Source organism: Mustela lutreola, chromosome 8 (assembly GCF_030435805.1).
Source record: "Mustela lutreola isolate mMusLut2 chromosome 8, mMusLut2.pri, whole genome shotgun sequence".
Taxonomy (NCBI): domain Eukaryota; kingdom Metazoa; phylum Chordata; class Mammalia; order Carnivora; family Mustelidae; genus Mustela; species Mustela lutreola.
Window position 1 is genome coordinate 42,134,651 of NC_081297.1, and position 15,258 is coordinate 42,149,908.

General features: G+C 49.8%; 1 protein-coding gene across 42 annotated transcripts in view; it reads right to left on the reverse strand.

Annotated features, from left to right (window-relative positions):
* Positions 1-15,258, reverse strand: part of CACNA1C (calcium voltage-gated channel subunit alpha1 C) — a 744,856-nt gene that overhangs the window by 60,696 nt on the left and 668,902 nt on the right. For 16 of the 42 annotated variants that reach the window (XM_059184363.1, XM_059184355.1, XM_059184356.1 and 13 more), the window contains 3 exons: positions 14,869-14,952; positions 4,127-4,159; positions 705-833 (listed from right to left, as the gene is read on the reverse strand). In XM_059184363.1, coding sequence (XP_059040346.1) covers positions 705-833; positions 4,127-4,159; positions 14,869-14,952 — 246 coding nt within the window. The remainder of the gene's footprint in view (positions 1-704; positions 834-4,126; positions 4,160-14,868; positions 14,953-15,258) is intronic. The other 26 variants (XM_059184358.1, XM_059184368.1, XM_059184381.1 and 23 more) reach the window with 5 other exon arrangements.

The window sequence follows — 15,258 nt, forward strand, 5'->3', positions numbered from 1 at the left end:
GCGATCATTATTCTGTTTTCACAGATGGAAAATAATGGCTGAGAAAAGAGAATTAATCCTATAGTTAGGCAAGCCTGGGCCCCTGGGAGGCGACCATGTCTCCTTGGGCCCCTGGGAGGCGACCATGTCTCCTGGGCCCCTGGGAGGCGACCATGTCTCTTCCCTGGAGTGACACCAGGGTCCTAGAGAGTTTGGCTGAGATTACAAACAGGTGTGGACAGCAGACATTACAGAAATGTCTATTGGGAGGAAGGTGACAGCTGGATCCTAAACATGCTGAAAGTGGGAGGGGCCCAGAGGTTATCAGATCATCTGGGCCCATGTTTTTCAATTTTTTTCCACCACAAAACCTCTTTGTGCAGTAAATTCTTGCAGAAAAATGCACGGATGAGAGAAGAAAACAGAGCCACTTCAGCCTCTCTTTTACCCCGGCTTTGGGGGAAATCTGGGGCTCCAGGAGCATGCTTTTGAAAAACACAGACAGAGTCCTGGGTTCTCATTATAGATAGGAGGAAAGCAAGGGCATAGAGGGAGACTGCAGTCACACAGCTGCTGAGTAGCAAGGTAAGGCTGGCCCTCGACTCTTAGTGGCACTGCTTCCTGTTCAGGGAGCTCCGGGGGAGCTGGGTACAGCCCCTGGTGCAGCACCCACTCTGGGAGCCAAGGATGCTCTTCTTGTAGCCCACTGAGGGCTAGGTGGTTACCTGGAAGGACTTGATGAAGGTCCACAGCAAGGTCCGGATGCCCTCCCCTCGGCTCAGCAGTTTGACCAGGCGCATGACCCGGAAGAGGCGGAAGAAGGTGATGGAGATGCGGGAGTTCTCCTCTGCGTTCTGGAATCCATCGGCAATAGGAGGTGGTAGTTAACACAGCAACAAGAGAGGTGCAGGCAAGAACGAGGTGGGCCCTGCTCTGAGCAGCACAGCCCTTGGTTGGGGAGGAGGTCGGGCAGGGCAGGGCAAAGTTAGCTGCACTAGCTTCTCTGCCCTGGGCCATGGATGAGGAGGCCAGCTGCCCCCTCTTCCAGGTAGACAACCCAGGCCTGACAACTTTGGCCAAGCCAAGCTGTACCCAGGCCCCTGAGCCTATGACCCTGTTTATCAGGTCTCCCCTTTTCCCCTTCACTCCTGATTTTTAACCCCTGGGTGGAGCTACCGAAGATTCCATAAGGAACTTCCATATGCTTTGAAATCTAGGCCGAAAGCGAGCTGCCTTGGGTGCACCCACCCTCGGCTGCGAGCTGAGATTGCAGCCACAGTCTACGTCGGGCCTGGCAGGGTGACGTGCATCCCGAGTGCGATGTGGCACTCAGCAAGGTGGCTGGGGGGGTCGTGGCCTCCATCCCAGCCAGAGGGGTGATGGCATTGGTGGGCAGGGAGGGCTGACAGAGAATAGGGCTGGAGTGGGGTACCCGCGGCAGGGATCTGGTGCTCTGGCAGCTCAGGACTCCGGATGTCTTGTTGTGCCACCTCTTCCCACGTGGCTGCAGGGACAGTAGGGATAGGGGTGTTGCTTAGCCCACGGAGAGTGTCTGTTTGCAAGCCCTTGCCTCACCTCAGACGCTGAAGCTGTTCCCCTGCTACTCCCCTCTGTTGTGGGGCTTCTGGGAGGCCCCAACCCTTTCTAGACTGTGGGAGATCCCAGAAGGGGTGGGAGGCACACTCGAAGTGAGCCCTAGATAGGTCCAGGTCCAGGTGTAGGAGGACAGAAGGATTCTGCTTAGGGCAGATCATCTCCTCAGGGGAGTCCTGGAGCCCAGGGACAAGGAGAAGGCGAGGAAGAACTGGATGCGGGCCAAGCCAAGCGGAGGCAGGAACCTGGTGCAAGGGCTGCTGGAGTCTGCTGGCCAAGGGCCCTCCTCAACGTGTGGGACCCGGAGGGCTTGGGGCTGAGGCAGGTGCCTGACCAGGGCTGTCCTGTCACCCTCTGCCTCCAGATCTGAGAACAACACGGACTGACCACCTCCCCCGACCCTCCCCCAGCCTGCACTGGCCAGAAAGCTGGTGCTGAGAGCCCTCTGGGAGCCCTCCACCCATTCCCCAGAGCTAGTGCAGCTCACCCAGCCCTTTTGGCACCAGGAGAGAACGGACCTTCAGGCTTCCTGTTACTGTTCCTGTCCCATGCGACCCTCAAGGGAGGAGGAGTCTCCAGGTCACTGGCAGGGAGGATCTGTGCAGGCCCCCCCCCCCCCCCCCACTTCTTGCTTCTCTGCTTTCTTTTCAAGCATTTCAGGCCCATCGTCCCTGACAACGTCCACACCTTGTTTGCCCCCCTGAAAATCCTGAGTGCCCCTGAGGGCCCCCAGCGGCCCTTTGTTCTAACCTGGTAGCCTGCTGACTGTCATGGACATGGCCAGTGGTACCTGAGGTCACCCATCTTACTCTTGCTCCGTACGGGAAACCCACGAGGGTGGCAGAAAGCTCCAGAGGCGGTTGCGCCTTGCCCGCATACCCTCGTTCTGCCCTGGGAGGGCTCTGCAGAATCCATGCCGGCGGGTCTCTCCTACTCTCTGGACTCCCCAGACTGGGGGAGAGTCACAATATCTCTTTGAGTTTTAAACCAGTGCCTCAGGTCTGCACAGGGGGCCTGTTCCCCTCAGGCAGGGTGACCTGTGGGCTTGGGTTGGGGGGCTGCTCCACAGGCTGCTCTGGAGCCCAGGAGGGACAGCCAGCCAGAGCCCTGGTCCTACCCTGGGGCCCTACACTGCCTGCCCATTTTGAAGCCTTTGATGCCCTTAATCTCTGCATTTCTATCATCCATGTATCTACTTGAAATTCTATTTTCTTTCCTTAAAAGGAGGTTGTGTTCCCACAGAGGAGTAGGCAGAGAAGGCTCAGGGTTTTATAACTCAGCTGTCAGTTCCACCATGTTCAGGAAAAGAGAAAAAAGAAGAAAGAACAAGCTGAAGTGGGGAAGTTCAGCTGCGAGTGTCAAGAGTTTGAGAAGTTGGTGCCACAGGGGCATCTGGATTTGACGAGTTGAAAAAGGAAAAGTCAATCGTGCAGTTTAAATTCCATGCTGGGTTCAAATCCCCCACCCTGTAAACTCGCTCCCCACCCCCCCCACCCCCCGCCACCGCCAGTAGCTGCAGTTTCCTAATGCTCTAGGAGGATAAATACATTTCTACAGAGACACAGAAATGTCCTCCAAAAAACCAAATGACAATGCAGGGAGTCAGGAGATGCCAGGGGCCACCTCTGGTAAGTAGGGTAGGATGCCCGGGTTCAGCCTTTTCCTGGGCAGCCTTTCAGCCAGCCTGGGAGGGGCTGTGTTAGGAAGCACCACTCGCTGACCCAATCTTGGCTCCGTCCGCTGACTTTCAGGGAATCAACCCACTCACTTGTCCTTTTAAAAACTCACACTTGACTCCGTTTTGAAACGTGTGATGGCAGATTTTAGAGAAGCCTGTTCCAAGGAGACGTCAAGGTCACACCTGGCAGCATCTATCACTTTAGGCAAAGCGGATCACGGTCCTATATCAGGAATGCTCCCATCAAACCCCTGAGTTTGTTTTTCTGTGTAGCCTAATTTGAACGAGCTTCAGGAATTTAGAAAAATTCATGCCTGGATATTCAGCCACACTCTCAGTGACAGATTCCAGCTTACAACCTTTTACTGTGGCCTTAAACTCAGAGCACATAGGAGGCCAGTAGTTACAGACACTGGATGGTTCGTGGAAGTCATCGCCTGACTTTCTGTCTCCCGCCTGGGTCATCCCTGTCCTTCCTCTTTTCTGAAGAGCCCCTGACCATGGCGCTCATGGGTGCCCACTACAAATTTCCCACATTGGATTAAAGCTAGAGACTTTAGCCCGTGAAGTCCTCAGAATGTTTAACAGGAAATGACCCTTGGGTCCACTTCTCTCCTGGTGGCTCATTAGATGGTCAAGATCACAGAGAATGATCACCCAGAGGAAAGCTCAGGGAGGGAAAGGAACACCGTTACACAACAGCACGTCACAGCTCACACGTGACCGGGCAGGCGAGGCGCAGGACAGACATGGCGGCTACATGCAGTGGGAGCGAGGCTGGGCTCCCAGAGATGCCGGGCATCAGGGTGGGTGAGAGTGAGGACGTTAGAGGAGGGTCACAGAAGCTAAGAGCGTGGTTGGGAGGGTCGGTCTTACCATAAAGGGAGAGCATTGGGTATGTTCAGCTGGCTTTAAAGAAAGGCAGATAGAAATAAGCTGTAATGAGTCTCCAACGAAGATGCCTGGTACTCTAGGTCTTGGCTAACACAGGAGCAACACCGTGGCAGGAGAGGGCAAAAGGAAACAAGTGAAAGAAATACAAAGCACAGGCCTGGCAGCTTCTGAGACATCACTGTGAGTGTGGCCTCTGCACAGATGGGTCTCCTGTCTAGGGAGGACCCTAAGGCATTGTCTACTCAAGACCATCACTGGCCACGAATGAAATAATTCACGCGCTTGTTACACAGGAGGTCTTTTGAATTTTGTGGGGGTAGGTTTTATTTTTTTCCCCTAAAATGAGTTATGAGTCCTAAGATAACCTTGGAGGGGTTGCACTTTCTGCAATTTAACTCACCCCAAGCATTGCCAGCTGGAGGAGAAAGGCTTTGCTTACGTCCCAGTGCATGTCCCTGCCCAAATATTTGTGAGCAAAGGAGGTCAAGGGCAATGGCCCTTGAATTTGAGGGGAAAACTCAGTTTTAGTTAACACTGAGGAGGCCCCAAAGAGGTGGTCCTCACGCCCCTCTGTCGCAGGGCTAGTCCTCAAGCTCAGGTTCAGGAGGGAGATGGCCCCACTCAGCTACTAGTGTATAGGTGTGGAGAGCCTGGCTCATCAGTGTGAAACAATGTTTCTTACGTTTAAAGCTCTGCACATAATTTAGGATGTTATTATTAACACCCAAAATAGCTGTTCTCATGGGTCTGACTGCTGAGTTCATTTTGAGGCAGGAGCTGAAGAAACCGACCACTAGTGAGTAACCCACGTCCACCTCCGTTCCTTGAGCCTGTATCTGGGAAGGTTCTCCTATGCTTTGGGCTCCAGCACTCAGAACTCAGCTCCTGATTGGTCCTGATCATTTTGAGCTGTTAACTCTTTCTAGAAGGTCCTGACTTTGCTTTTACCCTCCACTTTCAGATGGTTGCTCTTGTGTTTCTGTTTTTGAGGTAGAAACAAGGAAAGCGTGTAATGGAAGTTCTGAAGGATGGAAATGTGCACAACTAGACATTGACTTGCAAACTGAAAATACTTATTTGTTAAAGAACTTCTCAGCAAATTCCTTTTCTTCCCTACAGCAAATTGGTAAGATGACCGTTTTCGGGAGTAATGGAGATAAAGGGGGAAGCAAAGGAAGAGAAGGGGAGGGACACCTCTCCAGTCCCTTAGAGAGCACATTCTATATCTTGGTTTCTGCTTCAGGAGGAATACCAGCTGCCAGGTCAGTCCACAGGCCTGGAGGCTGTGGAATCACTAGAATTTGGCTAGCAGGCTGAGAAAGAACATAGAAACACACATGCACACAACCACACACAGAAAACATCTCTAGCTGCTTGAGTGCTTGTCCTCCCATCTTAAAAGCTTAGTAATTCTGTGTTTCTAGAGCTTCACTAGGGGAGGGAGTGTGAGGGTCAGCCGGAGACAAATCTATAGTACATGCAATGCCAGGGCATCAGAAGAGTTCCTGGCAGGCCTGGCCTGTTGCTCTCCTCTTGGATCTATCCTGAAAACTGTCAAAGCTCCCCATCCTCTGGGTTGATCCCATCCAGAACAGGACCAGAAAGACAATTTAGAGAACCCATTTGTGTTCATGTATTCTAATAATCTTGATTATATCTTAGTATTTTAATAAGATGTACTGAGAATCCTTAGGATACGGCTCTGCAGTAGGAGTTAAGAAATCAAGAGGAGCAAGGAAGGCAGTAGAGAGAGGAAGGATGGGGCTCTCTGGGACTCCTACTTGGGGTTCCCAGTGCAGGTAATGATAGCTCTCCTAAGAGTCTCACTTTGGGAGAATCTGGAGAGTCACAGACTACTTTCTTTCTTGGGCCTTAAGCTATGCTATTCAGAGGGCACTTTTGACCTGCTATAGCAGTATTTATCAATGTCTCATGTAGGCCTGTTTATATTTGAAGAACAATGTTCATAAGATCCATGATCTCAAAAATAACTAACCATTCATAATAAAATCAGAAAGCAACCACTGGGTGATTTCTAAGGGGAAACGATAGGAAAAAGCATAACGTAGAGCCCTCGCCCTCAGAGAAGCCACAGTCTTCTGACACACTGCCAACCCCCTAAGGACATTTCCTAGATGCTCTTGTGCAGTCATTCCAGTCTCTGGTATCCTGCCCGGAAGCAAGTGGAATCCCTTGGTGAGCCAGAAGGGGAGAATGGACCCACTGGGTCTGGGCATCTGCACCTTTAGCCCAGAGCCATGTTTGTGCTATCTGCCACTCTCTGGGATTCCCTGGTAGCCTGTCTTGAACGACCACCTAGTGCCGCTTCTACTTTTTGAACTAAATTCAGAAATGGCTGGTAGCCCAGAGTACTCACACCCTTCACCTGTGACCCTTTCTCAGATTTGTTCTCAGTCCCCCTGAGGTAGCTTATAGTTTCCCTATCTGTGGTTCTCCTGGGGCAGAAGGGCAGAAAGATTCCCTGAAGACTCATGCCCCTGAGCCTGGGGACCCAACCCATACTACTACTACTACTACTACTACTACTACTACTACTACTGAGGGAGCCAGCAGAGCTGCTTACCTACTTTGAACATTCTGGCCAAGTCTTCCTATGGTGTTCTACCCAGTATTGGTAGGCACTGAGCAGTCAATGATTTCATCTTTCTGTTCTAATGATCTAGCAGTTTCCAAGGGGTTTAAAGATATTGGGCAATTAATTTGTTTTTGTAATTGGCATAAATGAAATAAGGTGAGGCAGAGGCGGAACATTTTCAGAATGAGTCCTGGCTAGTGGTTCCAGCTAACAGGCTAAGGGGCAGATTGAATAAGATAACCCAGTTACCTTACTTCTCTATACTTACACAGATTACCTAGGTTTGGTATAACTGGCAATGACAACATGAGTGGCATTGGGCAGCTAATAGGAAATATTGTCTGGAAAATTGTCTTTCTGAATTAAGTACAGGATCAAATTAAAAGTTATCACTCAGTGGATGAAGTCTTAATTTCTGGAATGTCCTCACTGCTCCTTTTCATTGGGGACCATCTTTAGACCATGCATAAGACACTGAAGGATGAAACTCAGGAAGCATCGGAGGCTGATGAAGAGAGGGGATGGAGGAGGGGATTTTCCCAGTTGTTAACATTGCACAGTCTCTGGTGAACTAAAAGATTGTTGAAAATAGCTCTTAACCATATAAAAAGGAGACCTTACCTTTCCTTCCTTCCTTCCTTCCTTCCTTTTTCCCTCCCTCCTCTTTCTTTCACATAGCCATGAGGCAAGGATTACTAGGGATTAAAGGCTAAGTAGTAGATATCTAGGCTGTAATATTCAACCAAGCTGTCTTCTAGGATATTAAATGCAGGTTACCTTCTGAATCCCTGCAGGGAAGGCTGGCTCTTGGCTAGGTCATGAACAAGCCCCACAGAGCAGGTCTGCACAATCCATTGGTGCCATTGAGACAATGGGCATAATATTAGAGTCACTGAAATTCTACATTCCTCTGGAACATGGTCAAAAGCAATGTCACAGGAGCATGTAAGTAGCTGCCCTGCTACAGAGCTGTTGATTTTTTTTTTTTTTAAGTACACTTGTCCAGAACTTAGGGAGTAGATCAAATATAAATTCCATTTTAGACCACATGAAGATCTGGGTCCAGCTGGCATCCCTCCCTACTCCCCAAACTCCATTCTATGCATTCACTGCCTCTAATCTCATCTCAGTTTGATCTGCAAGACAGGAAGTCTGGTTCAGTTACAAGACTGTCGTGGGATGGTGGAAGGCTGAGAGGTTGGGGTTTTGTTAGTGAAAGTCCAGTTATCTAAGTTGGGAGGATGATTATCAGTCTGGTACACATGAAGAGAGGCAGGGGTCAGGGGCTTCAAGAGACATTGACGCCACCTTCATGGTCAGGAAGTGTAGGTCAAATGTAGGTTAAGATGGGGAGGTCTTCATTATCCTTTTATCTCCTCTTCCAATCAGGAACTAAACTGTGGCCCTATAGATGTGGAGGAGGTGGGAGATGCTGAATCTTAGAGCCACCAGAGATGGCAGCAGGGGAGAGAATTTTAAGAAGGCCAAAGTAAAATATATTTTAAAACTGGAAATCCTCTGAAGTTGCATGAAGAACTTCTTTGCTAGGGACACGCAAAGCTTAAATAAGCACAGGTCAACTCGGATACACAGAAGATGAGGGTAGATGGCAATGGCTTTCAGATTTCAAATTTAAGCTGAGGGTAGAAGGCAATGGCCTTCAGAGTCCTTAAAGGAAGGAATTATAGGTAGTTGAAAGCAGTTCTTAGATAGAATTTCCATTTTGGTCTGTGGAGGAGGTCTTTGGTCTTTGGAGATCTGTGGAGGAGGGGTTCTAAGGAAAAGGAAAGAAGGGGGATTACAAGGGAGGCAGAAACACTGCACAGAAAAGGGCGGGGAAAAATGAGAGAGAGCCCAAAGATGAGGCAGTGGAAAGAACAGCCTCTCTTTTCCGTTGTCCACCTGTCTACCATGTTGGAGACCTCCTGGCTTGCATCTGTTTCCCATAGTATAATTCTAGTCAGAAGGAAAAGGGCCCTTCTTGAATCTTTGTGGTTACAGACACACAGTTGAAATGCCTCTTTGGAACTTCCTTTAAGGTCTTTGGCCCCAAGGGAACTGGTGGAGAGGTACAGAGGATGGGGGTTGCTGGTTCTTGGCTCACTCTTGCTCCTCCAGTCTCTGTGGGCTAGACTGCAGAAGGTGGACAGTGGTGACCACTGTTATTAGCTGCCCAGTGGCTAACTCACATGGTTAGCCTCAAGGGTCACTGTGTTAGTCACCTGGAGCCTGATGGCTCCCCAGGTGTTATTACCTGCCAATAATTCATACTAAACAAGAGTGATGAAATTGTCAAGGTAGTTTTATCTTCCCTTGGCGAGGACAATCAGTATCCTTCACTCAAATGACAAACAGAAGGAACCCATGAAGAATAAATGAACGAAATCACTTTGTCAGCAACAATAACAACATCAATGAACTCTCTTTGAGAGAGAAAGGGAGAGGGAGAGAGAGAGAGAGAGAGAGAACAGAGAAGCCCAGAAGGATAGAGAAGAAAGGGGGACATAGAACAAGAGTATGGCTAAAAGAAAAGACACACTAAATAGAAAGAGTAAATGGTGCAGGCTATACCTTCTGGTGGTATTCGTGGGCATTTTTGAACCCACCTGGGGCATAGATCTCTCATATTCTCTACCAGCTCATGGAATTTTCTAGGTCCCTTTGCTTGCAGCTTTCTGGCAACCACACTGACAGTAGCTTGCTAGCCTGTGGGAACTAAAGCAACAGACACTGGCTAGGCCCAGATGGCTGTCTGGCCAAACCAAGGGAGTATTGTGACAGCTTCCTTCCACTCTTCTATTTTAAGGGAAAGGAGAGGGCTGTGTGTGGACAGAAAAGATGAGAATAGGGAAGGAAAGGGAAGAAAATTAGAGGAAAAGAGAAAGTGAAGGAGGCAGAAGGCAGATGAGTCTTGCTGGGTCATAATGGGGTCAACTAACCACTCAGGTGATCCAACACAGGCTGAATTAAGAACCCCAACCAGGATGTCCAGACAAAGAGAGGTTCCCATGGACCTCTCAGGTCAAGCCTGCAGGGCACTTCTCAATGTCACAGCTTTGGAAAAGCTTGTCTACCAGGCCACTTTATCAGGCCTGACTTCTTATCGCAGCTGACCTCACAGTGCTCTGTGGTCGGTCGCCCACACAGTAAGACTTGCCTCGCCTTGCAGAGGTCTGGGAGCTTTCGAAATGACTCCTGCATTGCCAGCTAGACTGCTCATAGTCAGACACACTGCTAAATCTCCAGAGGCCGGCTTTATTTCCAAGCAGAGTAGAAAACTGCCTTTGTAGAGCAGCTGGAGGATGGGGAGTAGAGACTCTCTCACTCAGGTGTCATGTTCCCGAAAGTCTTACATTAGACACACCAGATGTCCCAGATCTCCAGTCTTTAGGTTGAGCATTACTGCCTTCTCTTTAAGGGCAACGCTTCTTTTTGGAAGGGTAGCTAACTTAGCCACTACCACCCTAGTAAGAATTAGTACATTGGAAACAGGTGCCATGGTCGCATGAGTTTTGTTGTGGGGCTGGGGGTGGTGCTGAAAGTGGGAAGGGGTCATGGAAGGAGATCCATGAGCAACAGAAGAAGGGATCCAACAAAGGGAAACAGAGGTGTAAAGAGGTGTCAAGGATCAAGTCTGCCCCACCCCACCCAGCTTAGCCTGAGGCCACCAGTCTTGATTTAATCTCCCTTAGAGCCAGCTTTGGCCACACCGACCATTGTCATATATATAGACAATGTCTGGTTACATCACCTACACTAACGCACCTGATGGGGAGTCCGCGGCCAGATTCTTGGTTGGCCTTGCTATTAACAAGCTGTGAGAATGAGCGAGTTGTTTCCTGCCCTTGGCTTTCCATGTCCTCATCTCTGACATTCGTGGATGAGGCCCCCCGAGCCATCCTGGATGCCTCTTCTGCCCACACCCACATCCAGTCTGTCAGGAGATACTGTTCTATTTTCACAACAGATTGAGAATCTGACCATTTGGTACCACTTCCAGTGCTCCTGCTCTGTGGCCAGCTCCCCTCGCCTCCCATCTGGGTTCCTGCGTTTGCCTTCTGAGTGCTGTTCCAGCTTCCACCCCTGACGTCTAGACGCAGAAAGGTGGTCCTTTAGAAATGCGTCAGACTGTGGTACTGCTCTTCTCAAAGGCACTGGTGTCTTCCCTTCTTGCTCAGTATAAAAGCCAGAATCCTGTCCCTTGTCCAGTCCTCTCTCCCTGGGCCCCTGCTCTGTGTGCTCCAGCCACCGTGGCGGCTGCTTCTGCCCCGAAGCTCCTCTCCCGGATATCTGCACGCAGCTCCTCATCGCCTTCACACCTTTGCTCCGTGCCATGTCCCCTCCTCAGGAAAGCCCATCTTACTGGACACTGCACCTGCCTTCCCTGTCCCCGCTACCTCTGATTCCTCTAACGTGACATAATTTCTTCTGAAGCACTGATCATCATTTAGCCCACTGTATGATATTCCTATTTTCTAGATGTATGGCTCATCATCTGCTTCTTCCCTCTACCCTGGAATGCCAGCTCATGAGGAACGGGCTTTCATTTTGCCACCGATGTATCCTAGGTGCCTAAGATAGTGCCTGACACACACAGAAGGTGAGACCGTAAATGCAGTGGGATGGCCTGGGATGGGTGGAGAACCCGTTTCCTGAGAGGGAGGGGGTGCCACAGCCTACTGGTGAAGGCAAGGAGGGAAGAGAAGGCATTTGCGAGGACAAGAGTATAAATTGCGGGGACAGTTTGAGGGCAGTTGGGAGTAAATTTGGGATTTGGTGAGGGAAACGAGAGTTGATTTCTATAGTCTTAAAAGAGTCAAAGATGATGAGTGACAGGTGAAAAGCCCTCATGGATTCCTCTGACGCTGAAAGTGTGGGTTCCTGCCAAATAGAACATATGTCTGGGAATGGATATCTTGTGATGATGACAGTCTAACTAGAATGTTCTGGGAAGGCCTAGAGCAGCACCCTGGGAAACCACCCTGGCACTGTGAACTTCCTCATACCAGAGAGCGTCTAGACCCAGAAGCTGCTAGTGACCTGAAGGCAGAGCCACGTGGTGGAGGGACCTGCTTCTGAGACTAGGCATCACTGCTCCTTTGTTTGTCATCCACCATACTGGCTGCCCCTGAGGGCAGGGTTGCGCCGGGCCTGTGCTCTTGGCGTGGGCCTCTTGAGACTTGGGTTGGGCACATACTCGGTGCTTACTTTCATCTGGCTGAACCTGTCGGCCACACTCCAGAGTCTAACCATATCCGGGAAAGTAAGGACCCTCCCAGCTCTTCTAGGAGGGCTTTTGGAAGAAATGTCCTTTGCTTGGGTGCCACACTTGGGAGCCACAGTCTCTCCCACTGAGTAGTGCTTTGCAGTTCCACAGAGTTTTAAAATAGATGCTGTTATTTCGGTCTCCAAACACACTGCAGGAAAAATCATCACATTCCTTTGACAGATGAGGAAACCAAGTCTTCACCATTTCGCTAACTTCTCCGGGAAGAAGTTCTGACTTCCTCTCCCACACTGCCTTCGGGATGTGGGTGACATTATGGTTATTCTCTTGGTTCAGAAGCCAATCATTGTGCTGGGGGTGGGTCTTGGGACACCTCCTCTTGCCCTCCAGCACACGCACTGTCCCCATTTCATCCCCAGACAAGCCTTCAGTATGACTTTTAACAAATCCCTCAGCCTGGAGGAGTGAGGAGTATCCCAGCGAGGGGTCGAGGGAGGCTGGAGGGGCTTGAGCTATTAGAACTCTAAGGCGGTCTGGTACATAATTTTTTGCTTTGAAAATGGGAAAAGAACCTGTATGGTTACTGGAAATATAAATGACAGGACCTAAGGGCAGATCGAATCCTGGCTGGGGGGAGTACCGTTGAGGGGGTTATGTGAGATGTATGTGTTTGTTACAGGCATCTTGGACTGAAGAGACAGGGACTGTGGTCAAGGGCAAAGTGAATGGGCTATAGCAGGAGGTCTGAGATCTAGCTGTGTGGCTCAGAAAGGCACTTAAATCTCTCCATCAGTATCTTTAGGGTCAGCAAGCTGGGGATGATAATTCTTGCCTGTTAAATTCACAGGGCAGGTAAGAGTTACCTGAGATACACATATGCACAGGTGAATTGTAAGTAGAAAATCATTACGCAAACATAAGGATCTGCAGGATGACTTCAACCTCCTTTCTTGCCCTGCATACCCCCTTGAGACCCCACATAGCCACTCTTTCAGTAGAAATCTTATACCCTGGTCACTTTCTTTCTTTTTGCTTTGTTTTTCACTTAAGAAAAGCAATAGTTTGGGAGAAAATGGCAGGTTGAGTGGTACAGGCCTTGCCAACGGCGAGAACCACAAAAGACCCCCTCACAAACTCGGGACTGTATCGAGGGGAACAGCTTGCTGTCACCTTTCTGCATCTTCCTGCCACAGGGCTCCTAGTCCGGACCTGTATGGACCTGTACCCTCTGTTCTTCCCTATCCCCCATCCCACACGCTCCCTCAGTTGAGAGCAGTGCACGGGCGGAGCTCCGAGCAAGCACAAAAGCATTGACCTTTAGAAATGCAGGGATGACTCCTGGCCCTGTAGCACCGTCAGTAGAACCTGACGGACACTTGTAAGGCTCAGAGGGTGCCCAGATTGGTGAGGTGAGGGGGATGGGCCTTGGGGGGAGGGATGGTGCAGAGCATGAGGAGGAAGGTAGACTTTTTTTTTTTTTTTAATGATCTAATGTTTTTCTGGGAGAAGTCAAGGGACAGTGTGTATACACATGCACGCACGCACGCACGCACACACACGAGACAAAGACAACCCAGGGGGATCTCAGAGACAGAGGGGCCATCAAATCTATAGGGTGAGCAGGTATAGGGTGAGCAGGGCAGGTGTGAGAGGCCGATGGGAGGGGGAGGGAGGGAAAGTGCAACAGGCTCCTTCCAATGCCCACGTGCTGGAAGTGGGGGGCAGAGGGGCTTCCAGTCAGGGGAATCAGGCGGATAAGATAACATGTCAGTTCAACTGATTGGGAGAGAAATAGGGAGCTGGCAGGGGGACGGTAAGGATGCAGTGGGGGGGGGGGTTGCGGTTGGTAGGGTAGATTCAAACATCTTAGATCAAAACCCTACAGCGTCTGCTCCGTGCTGTTATTCAATGGTTCAGCGCATCAGAGGTTTGTGCAAACATTACCAAGTCTCTTAATTAAGGAAAAATAATAACAATGAAAAAATTAAACAACACATGTTAAAGACTAACTGCCAGAGGGCTCCCTATAGATAAAGAGAGAAGGTTTCAACATGCCAGGTAACAAAAAGACATGTGCAGGGACTGGAAGGAACTGTATAGGAGGAGACAGCTCGGGAGAAGATGGCAGGAGGCCCTGGGCCAGGCGCTGGGGTTCTGTCTGAGGCCAGGGAGCCAGGGGTGGGGTCATGAGGGGCTTGGAGAGCAGGGAGAGAACGGGGTGGGTGCGAGAGTCCGTTCTCTGGGTAGCCCCATGTGGGAGTGAGCTGCTCATCCAGAGGCCGCTTCCAGAGTGGGGAGGCAAGGCCCCTGCCCCCGAGAAGACCTCCAGGTGGGCCGCCCAGAGCTCTGGTTCTCTGGCCACCCCAGAGACGCCTCAGGTTCGGTGGTCCACCAGGAGAGAGCTCCTTTCCAGGAAGCCATGGGGGTGAAGGGAAGACAGGGTAAGGAGCAGTTTGAAGGTGAAGGTGGGGGCCAGGGGAGGTTGGGGTCCCTGCCTCAGCCGTGGCCCAGAAGTTGTGACTGTCCCCTCATTCTGGCACTCTCTGGCTCCCCTCGCTGCTTCCTTCTATACAGTGTGAGTCATGCCAGGCTGAGTGGAATGGGAGAGAGAAAAGAGGCAGCAATCAGAACATAAAAGGAAAAGGGAGGTTTAACTCGTTCCAAAAGTTAAAAATACAAAACAAAACAAAAACAAAAACCAGAAAAATTCAAAATAAAGGGACAAGGAGAAAAAAAAAATCCTTTAAACCAATTTGAACAAACAAATAAAATGAACAAAATGAAAATAAGGAGGTGGGGAGGAGAACATAAAATGAAGAAAAAAAAAAAAATGAACCCGGGAAAAGACAAATGAGTGTTAGAGCAGGCACGGACAGTTAGGGACGGACGCCATGTACTTACGTTTACCTCGGTGATTGCTATATCAACAATGCTACCCACAACAATCAAGGCGTCAAATGTATTCCATGCATCACAGAAATAGTGCTGCATGGGGCAGAGAAGCCGAGGAAAAGAGAGAGAGAGAAGAGAAAAAAAAAAAAAAAAAACCAACAACAAAGGAGAAAAACAAAACAAAAAGGAAGAGGAAAAAAATGAAAAAAAAAAAAAAAAGCATGAAAGAAAGGAGAGAAGAGAAAAAAAAATGAGAAAAGAAAGAGGTTACGTGGGCATATTAAATACTCTCTTACCACTCTACAGTTCTGGCGGCTCAAACCTGGGCAACCTGGTTCTCACAGGGCGGAGAGGCCTGACAAAAGCTGGGTTAGTACCAAGGATCCACTGGGCTGAGGC